The following is a 13,523-nucleotide window of genomic DNA, read 5'->3' on the forward strand; positions in this document are numbered from 1 at the left end:
TTTATTTAAGAAAATACTTGAATTGCCTTAGACAATATTAAATATTTAAACAACATGAGAAAGAGTGCCAGAGGTCAGAACATAGTATTTACTTCACTGACTTGCCCTGACGGATAATGAATGGGGATTGATTTAATAGCGACCAAATACACTGGCCATATTTACTAAAGTGCCATAAAATGGCCAGTTGAGGACAACTGCATCTAAAATGAGATCAAATCCTCGAGTCCATTCCTTTTAGCAGAAATGATTAAAACCATCTTGGCAGGACCAAGTCTTTGCAAAACATATCAAATGGATGGATGGCTTCAAGGCAGCAGAGAACCCACAAGCTTGAAGAGGCCTCCAGAGAGTTCACTCAGGATCAACAGGGTGCTGGCATTGTCCTGGTCCTCTCTGTATAGTATCAGTGTTATAGCCCTGTGAGTTCAGTAGTATAGGATCTGGAGTCCATAGGGAAATTCTAAGGAAGTCAATGGAACTGACATATTATATAGCCAAATACTTATTAATAAAGTAACCATCCTTATAAAGGCTGATTTAGGCAAGCCTCTGCCTTCAGGAAGAAGTTCACTGAAACAAACCTGGCAGATCGATGACTCTGTCTTTCAAATCTCCAGGAAATATGGTTTCATAATTTTTCTTTATCACCTAGCCCCAACTTTAACTTTCATAATTCAGTGTGTAAAGCACTGTGCCAGGTCTCTAGGGAGTACACAATGAGGAAGCCATATTCTTTGCATTCAAGAGTTTATATAGTTATACAAAAGCACTTACTAATGACAATATCAGCAACTAACATTTGAATGCTTACTATGTGCTTGGAACTTTATCTCTTTTAAACCAACAGTAGCCCTATTAGGTGGGTAATATTATTAGTCCCATTCTACAGATGAAAAAACCAAGGCTCGCACGTAAGTTACATGATTTACTAAGGGTCACACAACTGGAATGGTGGAATTGAGATTTCATCTAGGCAGTCTATGCCTGTTTAGCAAGTTCTGGTACAGAAGCATAAGCAAGAGAGACACAAAGCACAGAAGATTAGATATATTTCAAATATGGGAGGACTTTAAAACTGAGAGGAGGTGGTACAGACACAGCCAGGGAAGGGAGCAGGTTGTAGTGAATGTAGAATGGAGAACGGGCTGGTTGTCAGTAAGAAGTGAAGAGAGAGAGAGGTGGGAAATGACTGAACAGAGAGCTTGAAGCCAGATCATGAAAGCTCGTCAAAGCTATGCTAAAGGAGTTTGGATTTCATTCTGTAGACAGTGGGAATGACAGAAATGTGAACACGGAAATAATATGCTTTCTTTTGTGTTACGAGTATCTTGGCAGAATTGATTTGGATAGATCGGAGTGAATGGAGACGAGTTGAGGGAAGACTGGTTCAATGGCTACAGAATATGAATGTTGGTCTTAAGTCCAAGGCCCACATGTCAAAGACATTCTTTCCGATGTCAAGTGCTCTGCTGATATCTAGTTGAGTGACTTTGGAAAAGTCTGAGGCCTCGATTTCTTCACCTGGAAAGTGAAAACACTGGACATGCTCTTTGACATTTCATCCAGCGCTGAAATTTTATAGTCTTGTGAAAAATCTCTTCTTGAAATGTTATCTTGGGTGGTCTTAGATTGTGTGTGACTAGAACTGGGGCTGATTTGTAAAACCCTTGAATGTGCTTGAAAATACCAACCCACAGTGTTTTCTTCTCCTGGGAAAAGAACCAAAACTCTTAAAAAATATACATTGTGCTTTCTATCTTTAATACCATTTATAAATAACTACCTTTATTTTTGTTGCTGGGTAACTGTGACCCAGAAGAGTTGACTTTGCATAAAAGGAACCCAGAGTCCTCTAGTCTTGGTGTTTTTCCTATAATCTTCTCCTAGTGGCTAGAATAGAGATGATAGAAGAATAAGTCAAAATAAGGTATTTTTGAACCCATGTTATTGTTTTTAAAGCCACTGTGTTACCTTTTCCTAAGGTATTACCAAATAGAAAAAGCGTCCCCTCCACCATAGCAGCTCAGCATAAATCTACCATTACAATTTCCAGTTGACCTATTCATTAATGTTTATAGAAAATAACCCTCAAAAAACCTCCAATCTGTGTTACAAATCAGGAGAAGATTTAGATGGTGTGAAGATAGGGTAGGGTAACCAACTCATCCTAATTTGCCTGGAACTTTCCCAGACATAGCACTTCAAGTCTCACCTCCAAGGAAACCCCTCAATCTTAGAACCCAAGAACATCTAAATCTTACCATGTCTTAATCCTCCAATTCCTCAGGAGGCTCCTCAAAAGGCCACACAAGGAAGAATCAGCAGCAAACTGTAAATATTTTATTATTATTATTCAGTTGGGCTAATCTTGACACCCCCAGAGAGAGCTATAGTTAAGCTGTGACAGGGCCCAAAGGCCTCTGTATTTGCTCCTCCAGCCCATACTTTAAGATTTTAAAAGCTAAGATCTTTTGGCCTGGAGTAAAGTAGAAACAGAAGACTGAAGCAAAGATGGACTTGGGTCTATGTGCAAGGAAGAAAGAGAAAGATAGTTGGCTTGAGGGCTTTGGCTTGGTTTCTCTCTCCTAGCTCATGGAAGCATGATGCAGAAGGGAAAGCCACATGTATGTGGTCTTTTATTGCTGAGTGACTCTTATGGGTAATCGTGGCCTAATCCATGTCCTGGAATGTTAATGGCATCTCTTCTCTAGCAGTGAGCAAAGAGTGGGAGTGGAAGAAGATAGGGAAGGACCGCCCTCACCCCCCAATGCCAACAACAAAAAAGCAACCCAAGAGGCATGGAAGTGGCACTTGTGAATATGTGAAACCTCTATAAGAAATCAATTTTTTAAATGAAGCTTATTTCAAAGTAATAGAAGCCTTTTTAGTTTCTTTAGTAGACAATTTATTTTGATAAACTTGCTCAATAACAAAAATACAAGTGAGGAAAATTATGTTCATTTTATACAGCTGTATTAACAATTTGTTTTGAAACTATTAATTGAAAAATGTTATAACCAATTAGAAAACAATTCTTAACAAAGTTTGGGATAATATACAGACCTTGATCACAAACTTCAAAATCTCTTGAGGTGATACAACTAAAAGTCCTGTGTAGGGAATCCTACCTACACGGGCCACTTTTTTCCTTCATGTTTTTATCTTTCAAAAATTTTCTGAAAGACAGCTTACTGTTTTGAATTGTGAATGTAAATTTAATTTTTTAAAGATCAAGTGGGTTGATAAAACAGTTACTCAGAGTAATCAGAGTAACTTGTGGCTAGTAGTCTTTTAATAAAGACAAAATAAATGCAACATGTTCTTCCCATGAAGCCCATGATGCAAAATAATAGCTAACAGCATATGCAAAGTTAGTTTCCAATACTGTATTTTTCAGGGCTTTTCCTCTAAATCAACAGATTGTCACCAGGACTATTTATTATTTCACTTAATAGATTAAACAGTGAATTCACAGAACATCAAGTGGGGATATCAAAGCTTTAGGCAAAAGGGTAAAAACCAATAGTGTTTTGGTCATCTAGAACATTAAAAAGAAAAAACAGCCATCCTTCAAAAACAAAACAAATGAAACAGAAAATAGGTTTATAAGACGTGGAAGAGTCAGAAAAATTACATACACACATTAATAACATAGAACATGGATTACCTTTGGAAAGAATCATACTGAAATGTTTGCTTTTAATAAATTGAAGATTTTTCATGTTTACAGATGTTTAGGCATGTTCAATAGGAGCTTCCAAAAATTTCAAACTAATTCAGTCTTGTGCAAATAAAACCTAAAAATAGTTTTCAGCAGATTTTACAGTGATATTCTTAGGTATGAGAAGAATGCACACACTCTAAAAACAATGTAACAGACAAAAGTTTGACAAATGATTGCACCATAAAACAGTGTTTTATATACAGTTTACAAGATATGATTTCCTGCTATAAATTAATACTGTACTATATAGTACTTATTATAGTGACCTTTTTAAAAAGCAACTGCTGACAGTTGTCTATCTTTTCACTTATAGGATTTATAGAAATTTATATGAATGTGAGTCCATTTCAATGTCTGGTCTGCCAGAGTACAAAGACTTGACTTCACATACTACTTGATGGGATGGTTTAATCCTGGGTTAGAGTGCTGACTGGCTAGAGGGAGTTTTCCCCCATCAGCCCTGTATGCACTGGACCTCCAAGACAACGATGAAATTAAAGACAATTTAATGGTTTGGGTAACAGATACAAATAAAACCTTAAATTTTGTAATCTTAAATGCAATACCACCATAAGTGAAAGAAGTAAACAGTGGGGAAATTCTTAGCAGCTGAGAAACTTTCTCTCCCCATGCTCATGATCCAGTTAAAAATATTTTGAGAAACTATTTACAGTACAATTCATCTTTTGGAAGAGAAAAGCTCTTGGTCATAAGTTAATTTGAACCATACTTTGCTAACACTTTATCTCAGTGGTATATAACGGTGACAACCAAAGCTTTCCTTCAAAGTGATCCATTTGACTGAGGACCAATCAAATCAGAATAGCAACTGCAATCCCAAATGTCCATAGAACATGGCCAGTGGTATTCTTAGACTTGACTAGACATCATACTTGGGGAAAAATAGTCTCCCTCAGGATCTCCCAAAGGTTTCTTTTACTCTGGGAAGGAAAAGTATGACATTCTCCCAGAACACTTAAGAAATGCACCACAGTGGAGGTCCATCTCTCTCCCCAATTCCTGAGTGAGCTCAAACACTGGGGTTTTCTTTCACAATAAAATACTGCTGAATTAACAGTAAGATAGAAGACTGTCAAACAAGCCAGTGTGAAACACATCAAGCACCTCCATTTCATAGTGTGAATATCTGAGGAGGTAGCTCCCATCTTTGAAGTAATCATTCTAGAATTGATAATCTAGCTCTTAAAAAACAGTGCATTCATTTCTGCTTGTGTGAAGCATGGGCCACATGGGACTCTACTGACAGGGAGTCATTTGGGTCACCAGTTCACTATAAATGACAGGGACATTTGGGTCACCAGTTCACTATAAAGAGGAGAAACTTAGCTCCACTGCCATGAAACACCCTGTCCCACATTTCAAACAGGAGATTATCTATAGTGTTCACCAGAAAAAACAAGCATTGATGCGAAGGCATAGAGATGTGGAGAAGAGAAATACTGTATTTTAAAACTGTGAGTTCAAGGGTTAGCTGCAATGCTTCTTTTAGGGAGGAACTTAAAGCTGTGGGTTTAGTACAGCCCTTTAAAGTAAATGCAAAAATATTAGCTTTTAGCAAACAAAGGCATATAACGTATAAAGAAAATATTGTATTGCTCAGGTTTTGGTAAAGATGTATTAATAATGCTTACAGATGAAAATAATGAAATTAGTGTTGTAAATAGCCAAAATAGCCAGATATTTACTAGTGAACTTTGTATTCATGTAAAGTTGTGTGCCTGAACATATAAAATGCATTATTAATGTAACAGACTGAGCCAGTAGAAAAAGAATCTCTGTACAACAGACAACAGTTGCCAATAATTTAAATAGTGTCAGATTCCCCAAATTATAAGGTTTGACATGATCTTACCTTCTACTATCATATACAAATAAATTAACCCTACAAATAATTTTTAGCTTAACTTAAAATCGCACCTAGATAGGTATGAGATTATTTGTACCTATTACAAAAACCTGTTAAAATCAAGGGCTGCTACAAAGAATGAGGTAAACTGAAGACTCTCTCCACTATGCAGCCTTCAGATAAATGGCTTTTTTTTCTATTGGGTTCTAGGTTTGCACACCACAGTGTTTTGCTAGCAAAGCATTCAGAATTCTCTTCCAGGAACTGTTTGCATGTGTGTGTATATAAATTTACACACACATACACACACACACATACACATATACACACTGTATACTGCATCAGCAAAATATATATATTATATATATTTATATAAATATAAGGAAGATTTCCCCCACCCACCCACCCAAAACATGTGTCTTAGTGTTTGATTTTTTTTTTTTTTTTGTACACAGAGAGAGGGAATTTCAGAATTTTTACATACATTTTAGCAAACAAGTTTTGATCTATTGGCTTCTTGGTGCAGTAATGCAATGGCAATCCATTCTGGTGCCAAAGGCTCAAACTATTACAAGGAAGTTGTGAACACTAATTTCTTAGGAGGTGAGGCCAGCCCCACATGAACTTCTCTTGCATCCCTCTGGTCCACCATGATACATAAATACTTAGACTTTTTTTTTTCCTCTAATGAATCATTAGACATTAAAAACGGAACAACGGAGTCACAAAGGGCCACATGCTTTTCGGTATAAAGCATTCTCCTTCTCTAGGTTGCTATCACAGTGCAGACCTGACTGCCTGAATATGCTCAGGAGATTTAGTCAATATTGTCTGTATTTGGTTATGGAAAAGGCTCTCCTTTTTTTTTTTTTTTTTTTTAAATCCAAAGTGCATAGTGAGAACAAATCAAAGCATTTTTTTCCTTCTCAGCATCAGTTTCATCTGAGCATCTTCCCATGAGAGGGCTGCTCAGATGCCTCGCCTTTGTCCTCTCCACCCTCCAAAAATAAAAAAATAAAATAAAAAATAATAAGAGTCAAGCAATTTAGACATTCATCAGCCTGGTAAACAAACTTTGCCAGCAAATAGAAGTCCTACTATTGTAAAGAAAATTGATAAGACAAAAAGTACATATGATGACCCAACTACTGTGTTGTTGGGTAATTTATAAGGTTGACCTCCGACTTCATTGATGTAAAATCCTATTGGAAATATTAGGGCAGCCATACAGAAAAGGATCACTGTAAAACAAACCAAAACACAACATTAGTAACACGGTTTGGTGATTTCAAAAAACAATGAAAATTTGGCACAAAGGTAGCTTATAAGAAGGGCTGGCCAAACCTGTTAAAACATGGGCCACTAGTTAAAAATTTGTATATATTACAGGTCACATAGTATCCCTGAAGCCTAACAATACAGTAAAAGCTAAGTTAGCCTTTTATGTAAGTTTTAGGACAATTCTGAATATCAGGATTAAGAAAGTCCTTCTCCAAACCTACCAAATCCTCACAAATACGATTCCTAGCCATTTACAATAGTAATTAAGGGCACTAGCTAGAGTCAGATAGGGGCTCAATTCCAGCTCTATTGCCTACTAGCTGTGTAATCTTAAGCCTCTGGTTCCCTTCTGAAAATGGGGGAAATACTAGAAGGATAAATAAAATAATGTCTAGTCCCTGGCACAGTGCCAGGTAACAGTAAGTGCTGAATGAGTGCTGCATACCATTATCACAACAGTTACTATTCTGACAATTCTCTGTTCCTCTCAGTGTTAGTGAGAAGGAATTGGAGAAAAGGTACATATAAATAAGCATCACTTATCTTACTCTGATTTAAAATCAGCTAGTAGAGGCCGGGCATGGTGGCTCATGTCTGTAATCCCAGCACTTTGGGGGGCCAAGGCGGGCGGATCACCTGAGGTCATGAGTTTGAGACCAGCCTGGACAACATGGTGAAACCCCATTTCTACTAATAATACAAAAATTAGTCAGGTGTAGAGGTGCAAGCCTGTAATCCCAGCTACTCAGGAGGCTGAGGCAGGAGAATCACTTGAACTTGGGTGGTGGAGGTTGCAGTGAGCCGAGATTGTGCCACTGCACTCCAGCCTGGGTGACAGACTGAGACTCTATCTCAATACAAAAATAAAAAAAAAATAAATAAATAAAACCAGTTAGAAAGAACCTCAGATCTCTGGGATTAGTAAAGTGTCACAGTGGTTATCTCTTATCATGGATAATACTCCAAAAAATAAAATCTCTGTCTGGTTTCTGAATACCCAGAGAGGTAGGTTAAAGCCAGGGAGGATAGGTAACCTTCTTTGAGTTTTGCATGTAAACACAAAGGAGTATATTATTTGTTAAAATGTTTTTAAAAGGATGTCAGAAAACCCAGCGTCCAAGTAAAAGTGATTCCACAGTCCAGTGTTTCAGCAAATGGCCTGCTCCCCTGTGCTACCAAAGAAATGGTCTTCTTAGTGAACACAAACTATTTTTACAGATAGGCTAGCTTTTCCAAGAAAATATTTTTGCTTTTTGAAAGCGTATTGCTCAAATGTTCATTGTCCTTCAACTTTCTCTAGAGGCAGAAATACTTCTTCAGTGTAATGTGAAGACAGATTACTAGTCACTGTACATGAAGAGTTGGACCTTCCATTATTAACTGAATGCGTTTTCACCTCCAGGTGAAAACTATCCCCCAGCAATACTAACAGAGTCCTGGATAAACATTTCAGCTGACGCTCGTCTCTACATTTTTTTTGTGTCTTAACCAATCAACACAACTTTCAGAGTTTTAAAAAAGTCGATTAGGAACCCCTTTCAGAAGGAATAACTCCAGCAATACAATGAAAAATAACATTTGCTTAAGTAATACATCAGCTTAAGAAATAACAGCACTCTTACTTGCACCATTTAGGTAGAATATTTTATATTATACAAACTTACAGCTTATTTCGTTTTGGGCAAATGACCACACCAAATAATATTACATAAGCAAACTTGGATTTTTTTAGATACCTACTATAGAACAAATGAAAAATTCAGGCATTACGTTTTAAAGCTTTTAGCCTTTTTGTTGCATAGTCAGCAACAAATAACTATTAGTGCTGCCAATGCCCACTTATCAGTGTTGTCTGTCACCAATTTCTAATGGTTCTACGGCTTAATATGGTCTGGTGAGTAAAATGAAATGACAATTTAGGTAACTATAAACAATCTAATTAAAAAACCAATGGGGCAAAATTATTGTTGTACAACAATTTTTTTCTTAATGTTGACTAATCTCAAGAAACAAGTAATTTAGAAAAGTACTTTAGGAATACGCAGATGTTAAATTTGTTCATTGTGTTGACATGCCAACTTTGTTCCTATCATTTCCTATTTTCTACTGTAAAAAAGATCTATCCTTTATAGTGGAGTAATCATTTTGCAACTATAGAGTTTGACATTTTCAAGAGTTAAATATTTTCCAAATTTGTTAGAAAAGGCTTAAATTTTAAGGGAACAATGAAGTCCTGTTTAACCTTAGTTTTAAATCCAAGGAAGCAGGTTCTCTATACTTCCTGGGAGCAGATTTAATGCAGGTGGATGAGTTTTTCTTTTAAGCTATTGTGAACTATTAAGTTACTTTAGATCTTAAAATATTATTAATGCTGATAATATCAACCTTTGAAGGCTGAGCTTTGGATCCTAAAATAAGTTTGTAAAGACACAATTTCATATCCTCCATGGCACAGATTTCTTGGTGGCGAGAGTCAGAAATCAGGTGCACTGGTAGATGAGGGTGGAAATCAGGGTGGCAAAGGAAAGAACAAGGGCCAGACTTGAAGAACATGACGACTCATCTTGGTTTCTCTTGCCCCCATAGGGAACTCCCATCATGTGGAGGCTCTTCTCTGAGACATATTTCCCCACTGTGCACGGCCATCAGAAGACATCACCCTCGCATTATTATGAAAACTATAGCTTAACTGGAATAGAAATACGTATAATAAAGTACATTTTTCAGGGGCGGAGTGGAAACACTAGGGGGCGCCCAATCCCTCTCAGAACTGCCACCCCAGCCACTCGTTCTGGTACCAAAAACAATGTATTTAAGGAAGCTAAAAGCAAGGCAGCTCCATGCTTGCTTAAATGCAATTAACTCAAAGATATATGAAGTTTAAAAACAAAGATACAGAATAGTAGAAAGAATTTTACATAAATATGTATGTATGGAACACATACATAATAGATGTTTCTATGCATTGAATACCTCTAGTAGGAAACCCCAGAAACTGGTAAAAATGGTTGCCTCCAGGAAAGGGGTTAATGGGATGGCTGGGTGACAGGGCCAAATATGATTTCACATGTTTACCCTTTCACAGATTTTGAATTATGCATCATATGAACATATTATTTCAAAAAGTTAAATTATTTAAAAAATAAAGGAAAAAATACATTGCATTTGGGGGCAACGACACATACTTAAATATTCTCTGTTTAAGGGGAATGGAAAACAAAGATAATCCTAGTTCTCTCCCTTTATTGGGTCATAAGAATCTATAGCTCATGAGAGCATTTAACGTTTCGACTCACACTACCTTGCTAAATCATATTTTAGGTTTTTGGTATTCAAGGCATATGATTCCCAAATTTCAACTAAATCCAGAAACTAAATCCTTCTTTGATATTATTTTACTCCTTGAAGAGTGATTTCTATCTGGATTAGTGAATCTGTGAGTAAAAGATAAAGAAGCAGATTCTCTTTAAATTTCTCATCAATATCCTTAACTTTAGCCGCACTGTTTCTACGATTGCTTCTGGACCCTCTCTCCAGAAAAGAATTGTCTCAGGAGGTCTGTTTGACAGGGGAAAGGTCACCAACTTGTTTCACTCTGCTTAACAAGGATGGAGAACCTTTTTTATATAAAAGGCAACTTGATCTAAATTTAAAAATTAAGGGCAATATAGATAAACAGAGCCAGAAACCTACACATTAAAGAGTATCAATTTCAGAGAATACAGGAAGAAACAGAGGCTCACGAAGGAATATCATCACTCTCCTGCAGCCTTTTAGGATAAACTGAGTTTTAACATTAATAGGGATACATGGGATTATCCCTTATCCCAATTATATGCGTTCTAAATGAAAATATCGAGAAAGTCAGCTGTTCTATTTATTTTTAAAAATGTATGCAAACCTGAGATTTTAAGGCACTGAATTAAAAGTCTCATTTGCATAGGTATTGTTCTCCTGTTTCTTTTTTTTTTTTTTTTTTTTTGAGATAGAGTCTCGCTGTCGCCCAGGCTGGAGTGCAGTGGCGCGATCTCGGCTCACTGCAGACTCCGCCCCCCCAGGGTTCACGCCATTCTCCTGCCTCAGCCTTCCGAGTAGCTGGGACTACAGGCACGCGCCACCTCGCCGGGCTAATATTTTGTATTTTTAGTAGAGACGGGGTTTCACTGTGTTAGCCAGGATGGTCTCGATCTCCTGACCTTGTGATCCGCCCGCCTCGGCCTTCCAAAGTGCTGGGATTACAGGCGTGAGCCACCGTGCCCGGCCTCTCCTGTTTCTTCATAGCAGGATTTCTAAACAGTGGCTCTACTGCTACTTGGAACCAGGCAATTCTTTGTTGTGGGGGGCCATCCTATGTATTTGTAGGATGTTTAGCAGCCTCCCTGCCTCTACCCACCAGCAACCCCCTAGTTGTGACTACCAAAAATGTTTTCAGATATTGTTAAAATTGCTTTGGAGAGAAAGAAGCACGAAAGCAGAATTGCAGAAATGTCTTTTCTTTGTGCATTTTTGTTTCTTCTATTTAACTTGAGATAAGTCTCTGATGTGTTTGAAATTAAACCAATTTTGCAAAGTACAAGAGAATGTGTAATATATAAACTTATACCCTTGGGCAGAGCTTAATGGAGTAAGAAATATTGATAAACAATTATTAAATATACAAAATGTGTTGATTTTTCAATGGTTACAACATACAGCAGAAACTTAAAATCAATATTAAAAAAATATTGCCACCTTCATCTAATTTATATTTTTATGTATTTGTTCTATATTTATCTTTATTTTGATAGATGATACCAATAGCTTCAAGAAGAGGAAAAGACTCAGGCTACTGGTAACTCTGAGTCACAAACCTGGAACACTTATGTCACAATCTGAGCAAAAATAAAATTCATTAAAATAGCATTTCATACAAAGTGATTAAAGCTGTGGATGTCCTGGTCTTGCAGAAAGAGTTTTGAAGAAATGATGGGACTATGTAGAGTCTATCTCACGGCCATACACAAGTGGTGCTCTTTGATGATTATGAAGTCCTTATTACTGATTCTTGATTATCTTCATAAAAATACCAGTGTGGGTGGGTGCCTTCTAGACAAATTTAGTAAGCACAGGTTACTTACTTCCAGTGAATGCTATCCATCGAGCATATTTTGTAGCTTCTCTTCGCCAGTGGGAAGCCACCAGCAAACCACATGTGACAGTCAATGAAATGATTCCCATGATGATAAAAAACAGTGTGGTGACCCACTCCGGGGGAAGCCGGGGAGGGATGCACGTCCGGTCTCGTCCATGGATTGTTTGACACTGTCGCACGAGGCCCACAGTGAGTGCTCCTGGGGAGATGCAAATGGTGGGAATACTTTAGTGGGTTTGGCCTGTCCAGGGAATATTCCTCACCACCACCCCTTTAGTTCTTAAATCTCATTTATCTCTTTGTGGGTCATTCAAGCACTTAAATCCCAAGTCCTACCCTTCAGCATTCTGCTGTAGTTCATAACATCGTAATACTTAGTTTAACATACAAAGTGAACTTAAAAAAACAACAAATGACCTCAGAAAAGTCGTAACAGGCAGTTCACTCAGGTATTCATTAAATACTTTTCTGAGTAATTGTGTCAGGTATTTTTCTAGGCTCCAGGGAAGTAACAGCAGACAGGATGAGGTTCCTGCCCTCACTGAGCCTGCATGCTGGCAGAAAGAACTGGTATTTTTTGATTCCTAGATCCAAGACTCATTGTATATGACTTCATTTTGGCTGAAAAGAAAATCACTTTTCAGGAAATTGAAGACAAACCTGAAATATGCCTAATTGTAATATAGAAATAAAATTAAATAATAGATTAAATGCTAGAAGCAATATGTTTATGAAAGGTATAAGGTCTAAGAATATCACAATATAAGTAGTTTTCCATTAAACTCAAGAAAATGTTGGAAAAACTAGGAGGGCCCTCTGTCCCAAACTTGGTATATTCACCAATTTTTGTAGAGTTTACAAGTGTTGCACTGCCAAACCATGGCTGGCATGAAAATCACAAAGGCAATCACAGAAAATCACAAAGGCAAATTATGAAGGTAATTCTTAAAGTGTCTCTCCCCATTTAAATAAAAGTGATTTTTGTAAAACATCAAGCATTATTTTTCCATAAACATGTTCTCATGTCAAACCCAAGGGCCCTCCCCCAATCAAATTTGGGGTAATTTATAAAAACTTAGATTAGAAGGTGACAGAGTAATTATTTTATCTTCTTCCCCAATAAGAAGAATGTTTACAATGGTACTTCTCAATAAAAACTACTTGTTTCCCCTTCCAAGAGCAACGGCAAATAGGAAAAGTTACCAAAAATATAGGAATGGAAATTTCTGGAGCTATTAGAAATACAATAGATTTTTGCATTTCAGGGGGATTTTTTTGGTCTACATTTTTTTATTTATAGAGATGGGGTCTATGTTGCCCAGGCTGGTCTAGAACTCCTGGCCTCAAGCGATCTTCCCGCCTTGGCCTTCCAGTGTGCTGAGATTACAGGTGTGAGCCACTGTGCCTGGCCTGCATTATTTTCTCAATATGAACACAAAAATAAAAAAGACATTGACCTCGAAATCATAGCACTTGCCATGAACAAATGTCTTCTGTGAAGGGAACTGGTGAAATTC

At 37.2% G+C, this 13,523-nt stretch overlaps 1 protein-coding gene across 1 annotated transcript in view; it reads right to left on the minus strand.

The window, feature by feature from the left end:
- Positions 1 to 2,891: 2,891 nt before the first annotated feature.
- MOSMO (modulator of smoothened) overlaps positions 2,892 to 13,523 on the minus strand; it is a 76,134-nt gene continuing 65,502 nt past the window's right edge. The window contains exons 2-3 of the mRNA XM_003261447.4: positions 11,993 to 12,205; positions 2,892 to 6,835 (exon numbers count right to left, since the gene is read on the minus strand). Coding sequence (XP_003261495.1) covers positions 6,651 to 6,835; positions 11,993 to 12,205 — 398 coding nt within the window. The 3' untranslated portion in view covers positions 2,892 to 6,650. The remainder of the gene's footprint in view (positions 6,836 to 11,992; positions 12,206 to 13,523) is intronic.

The sequence above is a fragment of the Nomascus leucogenys genome, chromosome 2 (assembly GCF_006542625.1).
Source record: "Nomascus leucogenys isolate Asia chromosome 2, Asia_NLE_v1, whole genome shotgun sequence".
Lineage (NCBI taxonomy): Eukaryota > Metazoa > Chordata > Mammalia > Primates > Hylobatidae > Nomascus > Nomascus leucogenys.